Below are 18,117 nucleotides of genomic sequence, written 5' to 3' on the forward strand. Positions count from 1 at the left end.
GTTTGTTTTTCTAAGCAGGCAAAACAAATGCAAAGGAGGTGGTTTCAGACTCTGCTGTGGTAAATAAAGCAAGAAGTGATAAGGGCCTGAACTAAGTAGCAGAGAAGGGCATATACTTGAGAAGTGTTAAGGAAGAAGATAAATCACAATGACTAACAGTTGGAAGGCCTGAAGGAAACACAAAAGAATGGAATGACCGCTCAGCAAAGGCTTTTTAGAGAACCATAGCATTATGTGTCACATCTCACATTTGAATAATCTTTGACTCAGTAAGTTCACATAAGTATTTATTTTACGCAAATATTCATCTGCAAAAAGGTATTTGTATATGGACCTTGAATAAAGTACTGTCTGAAAACTAAAAAATTGAAATCTGAAAACTAAAAAATGCTTAAAAAAAACTTAGGGCACAAACACACCTGGAATTCTATATAGATTTTTAAAAAATAAAGCAGACCTATATACACTGATAAAAACCTTCCAAACATACTAAATTTAAAAAAGCTATGAAAGTTATGAATATTAAAATCTCATTCATGTAAAAAAAGATATGTGTGTGTGTGTGTGTGTGTGTGTGTGTGTGTGTATTAAAGTGGGAATATATATATACATCAATATCTAAATCCATAACAAAGGTCTGGAAAGATATGTATTATAGTAGTGGTACTTACCTATGGGAAGTAAAGTGGGAGAAGTAGACACTACATACATACTTATGTACTGTTGATATCTTCTACCATAAGAATTTATTATTAGTGTATCTTTTTTAAATCAACAAAATAGTGGGGGGAAAAATAACTCCCAGGCTTTTAGCATAGTCAGTCAGGAAGATACCACTGCCAATCACTGAGTTAGAGAATAGAGAAGGTAGATTAAGTGGAAAATTATGAATTTAGGTTTGGATTTGATGAGTGATGTTTTGAGGAAATCTAATAGAGCTGTCCTTGCGGATAGTAAGATATAAGGACCTACAGCTCAGGGGAGAAAACTCGGCTGGAGACATAGATCTAACAGTCATCAACATGAGTGGCAATTTTAGCCAAGGAAATAAATTAGATTAGTCAAAGAGATGGTGTTGTGAGAAAAGCCTTAGAGACCTTTGCTTAGAGACTGGTTGAGGTGAGGTTGTATTACAGTGAAATGAAGAATGAAAGGGAAGTGAAGAAGTAGAACAGATAACAACAAGCAAAAAGCTTGAAGGAAAATAAAGAAAACTAGGTGAAAATTTGGTGGTAGCTAGAGGGAGCCTTGAGGGTAGTCAGGGAAAAACTTTTCTTTCAAAAGATGATAAAAGCAAGCATATTTAAAAGCTAACAGAAAGGAGCCAGTAGAAGAAGGGGAGGTGGAAGTCATGGTTGAGAAGAATAAAGAAAAAGCGAGGCTGTAAAGGAGAGGGGGAGGAATGAAATCCAGGATACGCTACAGCACACCTGGCAAGATTAGGTTTAGAGCGAAGACATTTCTCATAGAGACAAAAGGAAAAGTCAAGACAGAAAGCCAAGTGCAGGATAAAGAAAGCAGACAATTTTCTTCCACTAGTCGTTATGTGCAAACAGATGTCACCTGTAAGCTGACAGGGGACGGAGAGGAGTAGGAGTTAAAGCTTGGAGGAACACCAAGGGAGCGCAGCCTAAACCTGAGACATAGATTTGCATGACTGGGTAACTGTTTTCCCCAAGAACCCAGCACCCATGATGCAGGAGTAGAGGATGGGGTCATTACTGCAATTTTAGAGGGTAAAATGAAAACATTTAGGGAAGAGAAAGAGCCAAAGGACAAGTACTGAAGGCCCTCAACTATTTTTCGCAACATCTTCAATTCTAAAGAGATCTTTACCTATGCGTGGAGTACTTATTTACGAGGGAAAAAACTAGATCTTCTCTTAAAAACAGTTCCTTGGCTCTGAGCATAGCTGCTCTGTGAGGAGATTATTTTAAGTAAATTTTATTTTTGGTCTTTGGATTACCTGTAAGCAGGCCATCAAAAATATGGACAGCAAGTGCCAATTTTATACTTAGGGGAGAAAAAAGTTTAATTCATTACATTCAAGTGAATTATTAAAATAATTAAATATCTATGTAAGTACTTTGTAAGTATATGAGACAGAATTAGAAGACTATAAACAAATCTAAATTTTGATTTTTTGTGTTTTAGGGTGCTAGAATTATAGATTTTTAGCAATTTTCTAGCATTTGAAAAATGTTAGTACTATAAAAGAACTTAAAACAAAATTTAACAATTTCAAATTGCTTTTATTTATTTTTTAATGTTTATTTTTTGAGAGAGAGAGGGAGAGAGTGAGCGAGCGAGTGAGAGAGGGAGGGCATGAGCAGGGGAGAGGGAGACACAGAATCTAAAGCAGGGTCCAGTCTCTGTCAGCACAGAGCCAGACATGGGGCTTGAACCCATGAACTATGAGAGCATGACCTGAGCCAAAGTTGGAGGCTTAACCGACTAAGCCACCCAGGCACCCTCAAATTGTTTTTATTTTTTTTTTAATTTTTTTTTTTTTTTCAACGTTTATTTTTGGGACAGAGAGAGACAGAGCATGAATGGGGGAGGGGCAGAGAGAGAGGGAGACACAGAATCGGAAACAGGCTCCAGGCTCTGAGCCGTCAGCCCAGAGCCCGACGCGGGGCTCGAACTCACGGACCGCGAGATCGTGACCTGGCTGAAGTCGGACGCTTAACCGACTGCGCCACCCAGGCGCCCCTCAAATTGTTTTTAAAATGCTAAACAAATAAGTGAAAACCCTAAGTATATATAAGCTATCATCAATTTGGGAGATTTGAAATGAAAAAGTCATTGCTGTTATGAAGTCATAATACATTGTTCATATAATCATGAAGTCATATTTTCAGTTAGCCTAAGTACTAACTGCTACTCATTGCTACTTTTAACAAAGCTAAATGGCCAGATACGTATTTATCAATAGAGGGAAAAATCAACGAGAGGATTACCTTGTCTTTTGACTGTCCCTGCCGGGCAATTGCATCATATTTAATTTTTCCTTCAGCATCCACCTGAATGGCCAGCGCATTTGACATTTTTTTCTTTCGTCCCATATCCAGTGGATACTGGGCCACATGGATCTCTGGAAAAGCACCGCCATCTCCAAAATCCTACATATTAAAAAGGAAAGAAATAAAAAGAATACTTAATAATTTGAGGTTCAAGATATATTCATTCATTCACCAAATAATTATTGAGCCCTTGTTATAGTAGATGCTAAGAGATACAGCAGTAAAGAAACAGAGGTCGCTGGTCTTGTACAGTGTACATTCCAGTGGGCAAAGATGTAAAAAGCCTAATCTTTGGCTTGTAATAAATGCCTTGAAAATATAATGGGACTGCAAAGAAAATCTACTTTCCTTTTTTTTTATTAAGCTTATTGATTTATTTTTGAGAGAGGAGAGAGAATCCCAAGCAGGCTCTGCCCTGTCAACACAGAGCACTACTATGCAGGGCTCGAATCATGAACTGTGAGATCATGATCTGAGCTGAAATCAAGAGTCAGACACTTAACTGACCAACCCACCAGGTGCCCTAGAAAGTCTACTTTTGATACTGCGGCTAGGACAGCCTTTGTGAAGAGGTAATGTGAGTTAAAGCTAAATAATGAGAAATCAGGTATGAGAAGATCTGAGGGAAGCATTTTTTAGGTAAAGCAAGTAGCATGAAGGTACTGCTATAAGAACAAGCTTGGGATGTCCTTGGAAACAAGTGTCCAGTGAGGCTGGAGCTTACTGGGACAGAGGAGCAGACACATAGGTGATAACCTTGCACGGGCAGACAAACACCAGATCATGAAAGGGCTTCTAGACCATGGCAAAGATTTTTATATACATGACAGGATGAAATTAAGTAGAACGTTTAGGACAAAGAAAAGATTTTTAGTTTTAGCATACATAATGTTCTTAGTGAGGCAAAGGTCAAGGTACAACAGGGCAGAAATGTAAAGAATTTTTTCTTGGAACCAGATTTTAATAACATATTTATTCATGTTCCAGGAGAAGCAAATAAATAGAAAGGAAGGCTCTAGAAATGAGTTCACCACATTTCTAATGGTGATGATATACAATTACTTAGAAGAGAAGACTAAGACTTCTCAAGTAGCACAAGCTAAGTAACATCTGTTGATGAAGTTTAACATTACAAAAAAGGTAGATGGTCAAATAAACATATGAATGTTAAATACAATTTTTAAATAGCTTTGTTAAACTTAGTAATATTTGCTTAGGAATTATATTGTACACTCAACAATCCACACTCATTTAATTCCTGTATTTCAACAATCATACTTTCATATGGAAAAAATTCAAGTTTAGCAACATTAAGTGATTTTCCCAAGATGTCCTGCATAGGCAGGACTTGAACTCAGATCTTTTGACTCCAAAAAACTGTATTTTCTACTGAACTAAAATTCTTTCCTTTTTAGCTCTAAAAAGGGCAAATCAATACAACTAAAAAATGATAGGAAAAAACATTAAAATTAATCATTTACAGGGGGTTTGATGAAAAATTTTATGTAAATAACTACTTTTATAAGACCTCCTCCTTCAAGAAATATTCCATTAGATCCTGGATATGTGATTTCCTAGAGACAATATACTGACTTGCTAAAGAAAATTTTGACATTTCTAAAAACAAACAATAAAGCTGAGGGAGACATTTCTTATGAATTCGGCAGAAAATAGTTAAAATATTCCCAAGAAAGGTGCTACCTGTAGCCAGGACATCAATCTGACATATGCTCAGATCTGCTGGGGTTCTTCAACTATAATAAGTACTTCTGACTGTGGATGTGGCATTATGCGGTCATTAAGCTTGCCAGAAAATCATAGCTTTTACTCTGAACACTAGAACAAAATGCTTTCTCCACAGAACGTTCACTCCCCTCAAGAAGCATTCACAGTCTTTCCCGATTGGCTGGCCATTTTGGTTTGATTTTCAAATAAACTGTTCTGTTCTACCAAGATGTATGAAACCTTTAGTCAAGTAAGATTTTACAAAGTACCTGAAAGTCATAATGCTAAAATGGAAGCCTAATCTTTGGATGAGGTTTCTGTTGTATGTAAAATGATGTCTGCTACCCCCACTCTGTAATCTATTGAGAGGCAAACGAAGAATATCTATAATCCCTCAAGGGACACATTATCCTTCTATCAGATAATGTCAATCACTACCTTTTTGCCCCAGATAAGAGGGCATTCCAGCCCCCTTGATAATCTTCTTTTGCCCCACACCTCACAAATTACACTATCAGTGAAAACAAAAGTAACAACAACAAAAAACCCTTAGTAATTTTAGTAAGACTGGCTTTCACACATTAGAATTAATAAGGACTAGAGGAGAGCTAAGGGAAAAAAACAAGGAAATTTTTTAAAAGACATGATCTAGTTGGGAGTTTGTCTTTTAGGCTCTATAGAGTGTTATGGTAGGCAGGGGGAAATGCCAAGCATGGGAGAGGCTGAGAATAGAGACAACAACAAATTTCAGTCCAATGAATACTTAGTTCACCATGATCTGCACTTGGAGGCATACGAAAAAAAGTTGAGGGCACAATTCCCTCACATTTGTAAGGCAAAAATCACAACCATAAAAGGACAGAATGTAACAGAGTGATAAAATGAAAATAATTGTGTACAAACATGAATGGTATAGGCACAAAGATTTTTTAATAGGGCAGGCACATTCCTTGGGAAGTGGAAGAGCGAAATTTGCAGGAGTCAGAATGAATACTGAGAGACAGAGAAGAAAAAGGCTTGATCAAAGAGGAAGTAGTCTTGGGGAGGCAAAATAGTTGTCTCAAATGTTTGCTTTTCTCCCTAGATGAAAAAGGTGGTCAAGCATGGGAAGACTGCCCTGGAATTAGGGAAAAGAATATGTATTGATCTGCTCTAAAGGATACAGAGTAATTAGGAAGATAGGTACTACCAAAGAAGTTTGTTTTTTGGAAATAAGCTAGAAATATAAAAAGATCATTTCAGAGTCTTCTTTCTCCCTCACTGCCTCCAAATCAACCATCAAATTCTTTTATACCTTCTAAAATATTTATCTAATATGTATATTAGACATATATTAATATTCTCAAATTGAAGACAAGAAAACTGATAAAGAGGGGTCAGGATCTGCCCAGTGTCACAAGAATAGTAAGCAGCATAGCTATGATGCAAAAACACTTACTTTTACTTATTCTTTTAAACTTCTCGTCTATGCTCTTTCCAATATACTCGACAAGAAGGAAATCAGAAATAGAAATGCTGCTGGAGTTTTCCCTGAAGGAAGGCTGTCTCTTCAGGGTTACGTGGCATTGTGTATGTGGGGAGAAGGGAGGGAAAGGCACCCGAACATGAACTCTTCTTTTCATTTTCTCCTTACTTTCCCATTATTTTCCATATGCAGTAATCCCTGGATTTATAGAGAGTATGCTAGTTTCTTTTGTACATGTTTAATAGTTGGACATAAGAAGAGACATAAACAGGTAGAATTCTCTTATGATCACAAAGAAGTGGTAATAAGCCAGAAGAAAAAGATCAATCCTCTAAAAGGAATATATGTCTTAGGAACTCACGACCAGAATTTCTAGCATATTGGCATTCATGTGCAGAGGTTCTAGGGTATTTTACAAGGGTATTATAATAAACGTTAACACAATTATTTACCTCTAATAACCGAGGTATCCAGCCTTTCCGGTACCCGTATGGAGGAGGTTCTCTTCGGGAGGAGACCAGTGAGGTCTGTCGTGATCTCTGAGATCTTGCCTTTTCTTCAGCCTCAAGCTGGTCCTGAGATAGCTGAGTAGGTGCAGGTAAAAAGCTATAAGCAAAGATAATAAAAGTCAGATTTAAAAAAAACTCCTACATTTGATCCTTGCAATTTGGCCATCAGAGACTATTTTACCATAATACTTTTTCCCTTAAGCAAAAAAGCAAACATTTCAATGATTCATGGCAGTATTTAATATCAGCCATTTTACTTTGCCTGGAAAGAAATAAACGCTCAGAGACATACAGTAAAAACATCTAAGATGCAGGCAAATGATGCCCATAATAAAAAACTAACAGATATTTCATATAATAGATAAACTACTCAGTGGTTATGCTTCCACATTTCTTTTCTTGTAACAAGCAAGAAAACATTCTCAATTACCCAGGGGCCAACTGTCCAGTATATGGTGTCTTAGTGCCTTTACTACTTTTACACTCCTTATTTTTAACTACTTTACTCTTATTCTTCTTACTTTTAACTATTTTAATGTCAACAACAACAACAAAAAATAATAAGGATTAGCACTGAATGTAACAAAGAGGTGCATAAAAGAAAGAAAACACAGGTTGCATATATGAGTGTGTTTTCCCAAAGGTATCTAATTTAGAATGCAATTTAAAACTTGAGAGGTCAAAGATTCAAAGGAGAAATTCTAAAGATGTAGTTTGTCATTCTTGGGGCGCCTGGGTGGCGCAGTCGGTTAAGCGTCCGACTTCAGCCAGGTCACGATCTCGCAGTCCGTGAGTTCGAGCCCCACGTCGGGCTCTGGGCTGATGGCTCAGAGCCTGGAGCCTGTTTCCGATTCTGTGTCTCCCTCTCCCTCTGCCCCTCCCCCGTTCATGCTCTGTCTCTCTCTGTCCCAAAAATAAACGTTGAAAAAAAAAATTAAAAAAAAAAAAAAAAAAAAAGATGTAGTTTGTCATTCTTTAATCACAGCAGCCTTTTTACCAAGCTATTCTTAACAACTTTCAAGTATGATAAATGTTATTATAGAGATACCCCAAAGTATCACAGAAAGATTCCAGTAAATTGATATGTTTAATGGAAAAGTTAGGGTTCCTTTGTGATTCTTGGCGACTAAGCATATTTGGATAAGCAGAACTTATTTATTCAAAATATTTATTGATCACTTGGGTGCAGGTACTGTGCTATGTAAGCAATGAGACTATAAGAGAGAGGTTACAGCCTTGCAGAGGAGAGACAATCAAATGCTTACACAATTCCCTAATTACAAATTGTATCAAACGATGAAGGAAAAGTATACAGTGCTATGACGGTATACATCAGAGGGATCTAATCCAGTCCAGAATGTCAGGAATGTGACAGCTAAGAGCTCAGAGTTCAAATCCAACCTATGCCAGGTAGTAACCCAGATAAGTTACTTATCTCTCTGAACCTCTGTTTTCTCATCTAATGACAGATCAAAAGACCACCTATGTCACAGAATTGCTCTAAGTAGTAAATGTGAAAATCTATGACCCCCTTGGCACAGTGTCTAAATACTCATCAACGCATATTGTTCCATACATATTTGATTATGCGGAGCCACTCCGTGATTCCACCAATTTGGATCAGTTGCACCCCACCCATGCTCCCACAAGACATTCTATGTGCCACTACTATAACATTTATCTTACTGTATCACAATCATCTACTCATTTACCTCTTTCTCTCACCAGACTGAGCAACTTGCAGGAATCATGGCTTCTGCTTCGTTTCATCCCTAACTCTAGGCACTGTCCAGCTCACAGCGAGGGCTACTTATATGTTTGCAGGAGAACTAAATTCACTCTGCCCTTTGCTCTCACCATCTTTATGTCACTACAATCTTATTGCCTTTCCTTTTGCCATCTCAAGATCTTTACATTTGCTACTCCATCTACCATAAAATGCTCCATTTATTAAGAACATTCTTTCCTGTAGTGCTTTTATGGAAAACTCTTTCCCAGATCATTCATTCATTCATTCATTTTAAAAGATTTTGTTAAAAAAATTTTTTTTAATGTTTTTATTTATTTTTGAAGGAGAGAGAGACAGAGCATGAGCGGGGGAGGAGCAGAGAGAGAGGGAGACATAGAATTTGAAGCAGGCTCCAGGCTCTAAGCTGTCAGCACAGAGCCCGATGTGGGGCTCGAACTCACGAACTGTGAGATCATGACCTGAGCCGAAGTCGGACGCTTAACCGACTGAGCCACCCAGGTGCCCCTAAAGATTTTATTTTTAAGTAATCTCCACACCCAATGTGGGGCTTGAACCTACAACCCTGAGACCAAGAGTCTCAAGCTGTACCAAGTGGGCCAGCCACACACCCCTCCTAGATCTTTTAGTCCTTGCTTCTTAACATTCTTGTCTCTGCTCATTTATACCTCTCCACAGCTGTTTTCTGACCACCTTGTCCAAAACAGGACCCCACTCCACATTTTGAGTCATTCTTTGTCCTTTCATTTTTATTTCTAGTAATTCCTATCTGAAATTGCATTATTGATTTGTTTACTCATATATAGTCTATCTCTCCTAGAATGTAAGCTCTTTGAAAACAAGGAGTTTGCAACACTGATTTAATACTGTAAAACCAGCACTAGAATAGTGCCTGGCACATGGTAGATCCTCAACAAATATGTACTAACTGAAGGATGGATGAATGGATGAATGGAGCCAAAAGTTTTGGGTTTCTACCATAGTTATTTTCAGTATACCATGTATATCCAGTACATAGAAGGCATACAAAGACAGTTCCAAAGAAGCTACAATATTTACTTATTTTACTCTTCTTTTTACCTTCTGCTGGAGGAACTGGTCACTAAAATGATCAAAAGGCAGGCAGCCTGTCAAAGTGGAGAATTCAGACAATCCAATAAACAGGTTACCTGGCCTGGATTAGGGTCTGAACATACTCTAGCCTTTCAGAGGGTCTTAAATTTGCAGTTCCTTGTAAAGGATGACATTCCCACAAAGAGGCACACTCCTGCAGTAGCAGGGTAGGGGGAAGGGGTACAGAGTGGGCTGCATATGCAGGCCGAAAGGCTACTTCAGTGGTTCTCAACTGGGGGGCAAAATATTTACAATGCAGGTGTATGATAATACCTAGATACATACAATTCATTAAGATTGTCAAGACTTGGGGGTAGAGAATGGGGGCAGTATCACTGGCATCTAGTGGGAGGAAGCCAAAGATATTGCTAAACATCTTACTATACACAGGACAGCCCCATACCAGAATGAATTATCCAGCCCAAAATATCAACAGTGCTAGTGTTGAGACAACTTAGTCTACTCTCCCCCTTTACTAAATAAAGCATACTAAATGCAAGTGATGTTATTAGACACATAACCTTAAATATACTTCAATTTAGAAAACTTAATCAGGAGGACTTTCAGTCTTTAGTAACAATAACTGGTGACACCAAAACTATAACATATCAGTTCCGTCAAGTCTCTGCTGTTAAGAATCCTTGGTAGATCTTGGAGATAAATAACACTTCACCTGGAAACTTGAGACCACCTCTAAAAATCAAATTAGTCAGAACTCAACAAAATCAGAACACTATGTAGTCCCCAAAACTAGTCATTTGAAGACTGCACTCTGTCACTGCAATTTTAAGCACACAATACCCACGACATGTTATTTTTCCTGTGTGTCCTTTTCAAATTCCAGCTTTTCCACAAAACCTTTACTCATAACTCTAGTAATCGTTGCCACTGTGCCTCCCACCTGGAGGTGCACTCAAAAGTCTGCTGTTTGTAACTTTTACTAAAGAAAACTCCCAGTCCATTCAACTCATTTCATCTAATTCTTTTTGCACTTAAGGTTAGTACTACACAAGCGAGCATTTGTGTGCCCTTACTTCTTTCATATCTGTATGCCTTGTACCCCCATCTTCCCTGCAAAGACTGTTAGGTTTCCTTTTGTATATACACAACCCCCAGGGTAAAGCAAGGAACCCAAACCTAATTCCCCCAAGAATTTTCTGCTTAAAACATTTTCAGGATTCATCAGCCAGGAAGATTAAATATAAGGAGAATCAAATGTGTTTAGAGAACTCAAGCTTATGTCCTAAAATGATTACTTTCTTTACGACGAACTTAGACAACTCAACTTTTCCTGCTTGCATTCGCATGGAAAGTTTTTCCACTCAGATGGGGCAGCAAGGTCGCACACCAGTAGTAGTTACGTAACTCCTCGGAATCTCCCACTTAAACATATTTTTCTCAAAGGCGGGGACCACTTTATATGCGGTTACCAAGGCAACCGGGAACAGCAAAAATCTGAAGCGGTTCTACCTATGGAAGAAATTCTAAGGTCCAAAGTTATAGTGCAGAGCAGCGACGCCTTATTAGCACGCAGCGGCCACTACAGTAGCTAATTTAAAATCTCTGTCCAGCACCGGGCCCGCTTTTTTCAAGAATCCTTGTTTCGGGACAGAGACGAGACTTCGGCAGACCCACCGCTGTTAAGCCGGGCAGTCACCTCCCGCCGCTTCACTCCGCCCAAATAAGCTACTGCTCTCCACATTCCCACCGTGCCCGCGCAAGCCGCGGACCGGACGGAGAGCTCGCCACATCCCCAAGATGTTCAAGCGAAAAACACGTGCGACTCCTTGCCATCTGAGACTGAAAAACTATTCACCACGCCGAAGCTTTCGGCTCTAATGGGGGGGGGGGTGTACTCAACCCGGGAAACCGCTCAGGAAAGACCCCAGCTTCGCTGAGGCCTAGTCGCCCCGGAGGCCGGCAAGAGGGCCTAGCCGTGGTCGCGGCCCACGTCGCTCTGTGCCCTGAGCCAGGTCACCGCCCGGAGACAGTGGGCAGAGAAATGAAAAAGGTGGGTACTCCCAGACCCTTCCGTATCGAGGACCCCAATCAACAACCCACCTGGTGAGCGCCATCTTCTTCCGCTTCTTCCAGCGCGAGCGACAGCACCGCGGGGCGGGTCTTTCCCCTTGACGAGAAGTGGAGAGGAAGAAGCACGCGATACGCAGGCGCCTCAGCCGAAGGGCCTTCTGGGATTTGTAGTTCTTTGGACAAGAGTACGCTTTGGTTCTGTCCTAACCAGACCGACTGGTTATTAACGGGATGAGGGCTTCATTTAAGAAAGGCAGATGTACACTGTGACATGATGCAGCGTTCCCTAGGCAAAATAACGAAGGTGAGAGATGCCCTTTAAACTGCTTTATTTTATTCCCCACTCAGTCTCATTCCCCATGTAGGGAGGGATCCCAAATACAAGAGTATCCCGGGAACAGCAACGTTAAATAAAAGGGTGACAGGGCTTTAAAACAATAGGAAATTGTGGGACCGTCGAATGGAGAGTTTTAGGACGCTCTGAAAACATTCACACCCGAAACTTTTCTTTCCACACCCCGCCCCCAAAATACTCTACTGGGAAGATAGTGTGACCCTTGGTTAAGTTACCTTTACAACACTTCCTTTGTATACTATGTATGTTTGTGTTTTAGGTAGTTTATGTGTTTCACTTAGATTATGGATTAAATATAATCTTTGATGAACTGATAGGATAAATGAAATCTGCTTACAAATATTGGAGAAAGGGAAGTGGGTAGAGTACAGATGAAATGAGAATAGCCATTTTTGATCACTGTTCAAGCTGGATAATGGGGAAATGGATGTTCGTTATACTCATATATTGGACATTTTCCATGATAAAAAGTAGATACAATCTTTTAGGTGCAGTATAGCACACATACAGAGAGGTGCATACACTGTAAATGTGCAGCTTTTTGAATTTTCCTGAACCAAACACACTACTTTGAACAGAAGCAGCAACATCCCCTACCCAGGATGAATCAATTTCTGGTGTGACAAGATGTTATAGGCTAATCTAGTACTTTTTTCTGCCCCAGACTTGGAATCAGTCATTTCTCCAAGGAGCCCTCCTTTAAGTAGGAAAGTGATATTTAGAGAAGACAATCTAGATGCTACAAATATTCATGTTTACTGGGTTGATTATTGTTTGTAAGCCTTTTTAATTGGCAAAACTAAAACATTTAGATACACACACATTTTTCGAGAAAATACATCATGCATTTATATTAATATTTCTGGGGCAAACTTAGGATTCCACAGATTTTGCTTAACTTTGATTTTATATGCATATCTCTTCTGAAAATCTTGGTACCTATTGGCATTAACATAATTACATTTGGCAATAATGGCAATGACATAATCAATTAACATAATTGCTTCATCCTACTGTATATATGAAATAGTTTCAGAATAACAGTACTAATATGATTACTTATTGAAACTTAATAGTTTCTGATTTTTTTTCCAATTCTTTTTGCCCTTAGAGTATATCTCTCTAGGCATGTATAGTCAAATTGCACGGCTTTAAAGTGACTTGGGGCAGGGTGTGCCTGGTTGGCTCAATTGGTAGAGCATGTGGCTCTTGATCTCAGGATTGTAAATCTTAGTCACACGTTGGGTGTAGAGGTTTCTTAAAAAAAGAAAGGAAGAAAGTAAGAGACTTGGAATAGTTCCTCTCTGTGGGACTATGCCACTAACTTGATAGTTTTATTTCTTTTTGCTTTGGATTCTTAGGAGTCGCTTAAAAAAAAAAGTTTTGTGAAACAGTTACATCGTTCCAAAGCCAAAATTTACCAAGGTGGTACATTTAGAGAAGTCTAGGTTCTTTCCCTGACTCTTCTGTCATTTTCCCTTCCTCACCTTATAGATAACCTTTAAAAATTTTTTATTGTTTATCTTTACATTTAAAAAAATACACAAATACATATATATTTGTATGCTCCTTTTCCTTTCCTAGACATATGGTAGATACCATGCACACTTTTTTCTACCTTGCCTTTATTCCATTTACTGTATCGTGGAGATCACTCCTTTGCAGTTTATGGAAATCACATTGGAAATTTTGAGCAGAGAAAATTTGATTTATGTTTTAAGAAGATCATTATGACTGCTGTGTTGAAAATGGACTCCAAGAAGCAAGAAAGGAAACAGGGAGACCAGTTGGGTGGCTTTTGTGATAATTCAGGAATAGATGCTGATGGTTTAGGGAGGGAGGTAGTGGTAGAGATGGCAAGAAGAGATTGGAATCTGGATCTATTTTGAAGGTAGAACGAACAAATTTTAATACTAGAATTGATGTGAAATATGAAAGAATAATCACGGATGGCTCTGAGGGTTTATGTTTGAGAAATTAGAGGCATGGAGTTGCTATTTACTATGATGGCAAACTGCAAGAGAGTCATGTTTGTGGGAGATCAGGAGTTTGGTTTTGAACATCTTACATTTGAAATGGCTGTTAGATATAGATAGCCAAGTAAAACTGTCAAGTAAGTAGTTGTATATACAAGTTTGAAGTGTAGGGGAAAAGGTCTATACTTTGTGAGTATAGATGGTATGTAAATTTATGATACCAGATGAGATTATCTAGAAAGTGTAGCTACAGAAGAGAAATTTTTCAAGGACAGCCTTCTGGAGTGAATTCCCATATTTAGAGATTGGAGAGATGAGAAACCAGTAAAAGAGACTGAAAAAGAATGGGCAGAAGTTTGATCAATAGAATCAGTGGAGAGGAAGCATCCCTCTATCTTTTGGATCAGAAGCTATAAGATTGAGTTGCCAGTATTTATCTATCCTGGCATATAGCAAGACCCTGTGACAGGAAAGAATGAGGCCACCATGCAAAAACAAGGAGACCAGAAGGGTAAAGAGACGGGAAGAGAGATGTTGAGACCTCTGACAACATCATGGAAGTTCCTGGATTCAGCAGTGCCTGAAGACCACACCATCCTGAACTTAAAAAAAAAAAAATTATTTAAGTAATCTCTACACCCAACATGAGGCTCAGACTCACACCCCCAAGATCAAGAGTCACACGCTTCTCTGACTGAGCCAGCCAGGTGTCCCACTGTCCTGAATTTTTTAAATTAAGTGAGCCAATAAATTATTTTGTTGGCTTAAGCTAGTTTGAATTGATTCTCTATCATTAGCAATGAAAAGGACTTTATACAATGTTTGTTTTCTGTGCTCCGGTAATACTTGTTCTTCCCCCAGTCTTAACATTTATCACACTTGATAGATTTTGATGGTTTACTTTACTACAAAGAAGATTGAATCTCTCTCCTCATCTGTGCCTGAACAATGTTGGGCAAGTCCTCAACCCCTCAATGGATATAGACTCTTTATCTGTAAAAGCATAGAGTGGGCCCAGATAATATCAATGATCTCTTTTAGTGTCAATATCCTTTTATTCTTGGTACTTTATTCTGTTTTTTTTTTTTTAATAGTAAACTCTGTGCAGTATGGGGCTTGAACTTACGACCCTGAGATTAAGAGTTGCATATTATATTGACTGAGGCAGGTACCTACTTTTTTCCAGTTTTTAAACTTCTAGATAAAGAGTTTTAGGGGTGCCTGGGTGGCTCAGTTGGTTAAGCATCCAACTTGAGCTCAGGTCATAATCTCACAGTTCATGAGTTCGAACCCCATGTTGGGCTCTGTGCTGATATCTCAGAGCCTGGAGCCTGCTTCGGATTCTGTGTCTCCCTCTCTTTCTGCCCCTCCCTTTCTCATGCGCTCTCTCTCTCTCTCTCTCTCTCTCTCTTAAAAATAAACATTAAACAAAATTTTTTTTAGGGGCACCTGGGTGGCTCAGTCGGTTGAGCATCCGATTTTGGCTCAGGGCATGATCTCACGGTTTGTGAGTTCAAGCCACACATCGGGCTCACTATTGTCAGCCTATCAGCACAGAGCCCACTTCAGATCCTCTGTCTCCCTCTCTCTGCCCCTCCCCAGCTTGCACTCTCCTCCCAAAATAAATAAATACTAAAAAAAAAGTCTGACTTCGGCTTAGGTCATTATCTCATTGTTGGTGGGTTCCAGCCCGGCGTCAGGCTCTGTGCTGACAGCTCAGAGCCTGGAGCCAGCATCGGATTCTATGTCTCCCTCTCTCTCTGCCCCTCCCCCTGCTCGCATTCTCTCTCTCTCTCTCTTAAAAATTAAACATTTTTGTGTTAATTTGCCATTCTATGAACTGTTAATACACATAACTTTGATGAATCTGAAAGGCATCATGCTAAGTGAAAGAAGCCAGTCTTAAAAACTTATATATTAAAGTTGGCCCTTGAACAATGCAAGGATTAATTAGAGACATCAACCCTCCATGCAGTCAAAAATCCTTATCTAAATTTGAATCCCTGAAAACCTAACTACTATTACTTAACATAAGATAAAATAACTTAAGGGGCTCCTGGGTTACTCAGCCGGTTAAGCATTCAACTTTTGATTTCAGCTCAGGTCATGATTGCACGGTTTGTGGGTCTGAGCTGCACATCAGGGCTTGGGATTCTGCTTGGGATTCTTTCTCCCTTCTCTCTCTCTGCTCCTCCCCTGCTCTCTCTCTCTCTCTCTCTCTCAAAATAAATAAAAATAAACCTTAAAAAAGATTAAAAAAAGATAAGGTAACTTAAAACTTACAATATGGTGAACTAGAAAAAAGAAAATGTTATTAAGAAAATCATAAGAGAAGATACACTTACAGTACTGTATTGTATTTTCAAAAGTCCACGTATAAGTGGACCTTGTGATTTAAACCCATGTTGTTCAAGGGTTAACTGTATAGAATTCCATGCAGTTATTCTTGAAAAGATAAAACTTAAGTGACAGAGAGTGGTTGCCAGGAATTAAGGGTGGGGGACAGATGTGACCCCCACAAGGAAGTTTTTTTGGGTGATGGAATTGTTTTGTATCCTGATTGTGATGGTGGTTACATGCATCTATACATGTGTTAAAATTCATAGGACTGTATACCAAAAAAGTCAGTTTTACTGAATGAGAACTAAAAAAAAAAAAAAAAAAAAAAAAAGCCTGGTCTAGCTCTAATGACCCTGTTAGAAAAGAAATGGAAAATGCATTAATTTTCTTCTTTTTTTTTTAATGTTTATTCACTTTTGAGGGAGAGAGTGAGCAGGGGAGGAGCAGAGAGAGAGGGTGATAGAGAATCTGAAGGGGGCTGTACACTTATAGCAGTGAGCCCAATGCGGGGCTTGAACTCATGAACCGTGAGACCATGACCTGAGCTGAAGTCAGACGCTCAACCTACTGAGCCACCCAGGCTCCCCTGTGTTCATTTTCTATTGTTATGTAACAAATTATCACAAACTTAGTGACTTAAAACAACACCCTCCGTTAGCTCACATTTCTGTAGTTCAGAAGGCTGGCACAGCATGATTGGGTTCTCTGCCCTGGGTATCATAGGCTGAAATCACAATATTGGCCAGGCTGGATTCTCATCAGGCTGAGGTTCTGTAGGAAAGCCCATTCACAAGTGCATTCTTGTTGTTGGCAAAATTTCGTTTCTTGCGGTTGTAAGATTGAGGTTCCTGTTTTGTTGTGTGCTGTCAGTGGGGCTGACTCTCACTTCCTGCTGGCCACTCTCAGGTCCTTCCCACCATGGACATTTGCTTTCTTTCAGGCCAGCTGGGGCACATCTCTCCAACGTTCTCTTCTGCCGCCAGGTGGAGGAAACTGTCTGCTTTTAAAGGGCTCATTGATTAGGTCAGGCCGATCCAGATAATCTCTTTATTATAAAGTCAACCTAGGGGCACCTGGATGGCTTTAGCTGGTTAAACATCCAACTCTTAATTTCGGCTCAGGTCGTGATCTCACTGTTGTGTGTTCCCCTTTAGGCTCTGCATGGACAGTGCGGAGCCTCCTTGGGATTCTCTCTCTCCCTCTCTCTCTCTGCCCCTCTCCCACTGGTTCTCTCTCTCTCTTTTTATCAAAATAAATAAAGCTTTTTTTTTTTTTAAAAGTCAGCATTAGAAAAAAAAGTCAACTTTGCCATATAACCACATAATCAGGGGACAGTTGTCTCATATTAACAGCCCCAGAGATTATGCTGGGCATGTACCTAAGGGGTGGGCAGGGAGGAGATCTTGGGATAGATCTTAGAATCTTGTCTGTCACAGCATATAAGCCAAAAGGAAAAAAAAAAAAAAACCAAAACAATTATTTTGGTAAATGCAGGATTATCGATCACATTGTGTAATGTAACAAGCACAGTAGGAGTCTGAAGATATAAATTCAGGCTATAGCTTCACCAATAAACTGTGTTATCATGGTCTATGTGACATGGACTAGGAGTGAACAGTGTAGAAACAATTCTTGAGGCTTTACGGTGCAAAAGGCATTTTTATTAAAGCATGGAGACAGGACCCGAGGGCAGGAAGAACTGCACTGGGATTGTGAGGAATGATTGATTGTATACTTTTAAGTTGGGGGGGGGGGCGAGGGTGAGTAGAGATAAAGGAAATTTCTGATGAGATTTTTATATGTTAAAGAAGACTTACGGGATCCTGGAGGTCT

General features: G+C 39.3%; 1 protein-coding gene across 1 annotated transcript in view; it reads right to left on the reverse strand.

The window, feature by feature from the left end:
* Positions 1-11,749, reverse strand: part of SNW1 (SNW domain containing 1) — a 33,354-nt gene extending 21,605 nt beyond the window's left edge. The window contains exons 1-3 of the mRNA XM_030319677.1: positions 11,644-11,749; positions 6,666-6,819; positions 2,961-3,122 (exon numbers count right to left, since the gene is read on the reverse strand). Of these exons, the coding sequence (XP_030175537.1) occupies positions 2,961-3,122; positions 6,666-6,819; positions 11,644-11,657 (330 nt within the window). The 5' untranslated portion in view covers positions 11,658-11,749. The remainder of the gene's footprint in view (positions 1-2,960; positions 3,123-6,665; positions 6,820-11,643) is intronic.
* Positions 11,750-18,117: the final 6,368 nt, after the last annotated feature.

The sequence above is a fragment of the Lynx canadensis genome, chromosome B3, assembly GCF_007474595.2.
Source record: "Lynx canadensis isolate LIC74 chromosome B3, mLynCan4.pri.v2, whole genome shotgun sequence".
Classification (NCBI taxonomy): domain Eukaryota; kingdom Metazoa; phylum Chordata; class Mammalia; order Carnivora; family Felidae; genus Lynx; species Lynx canadensis.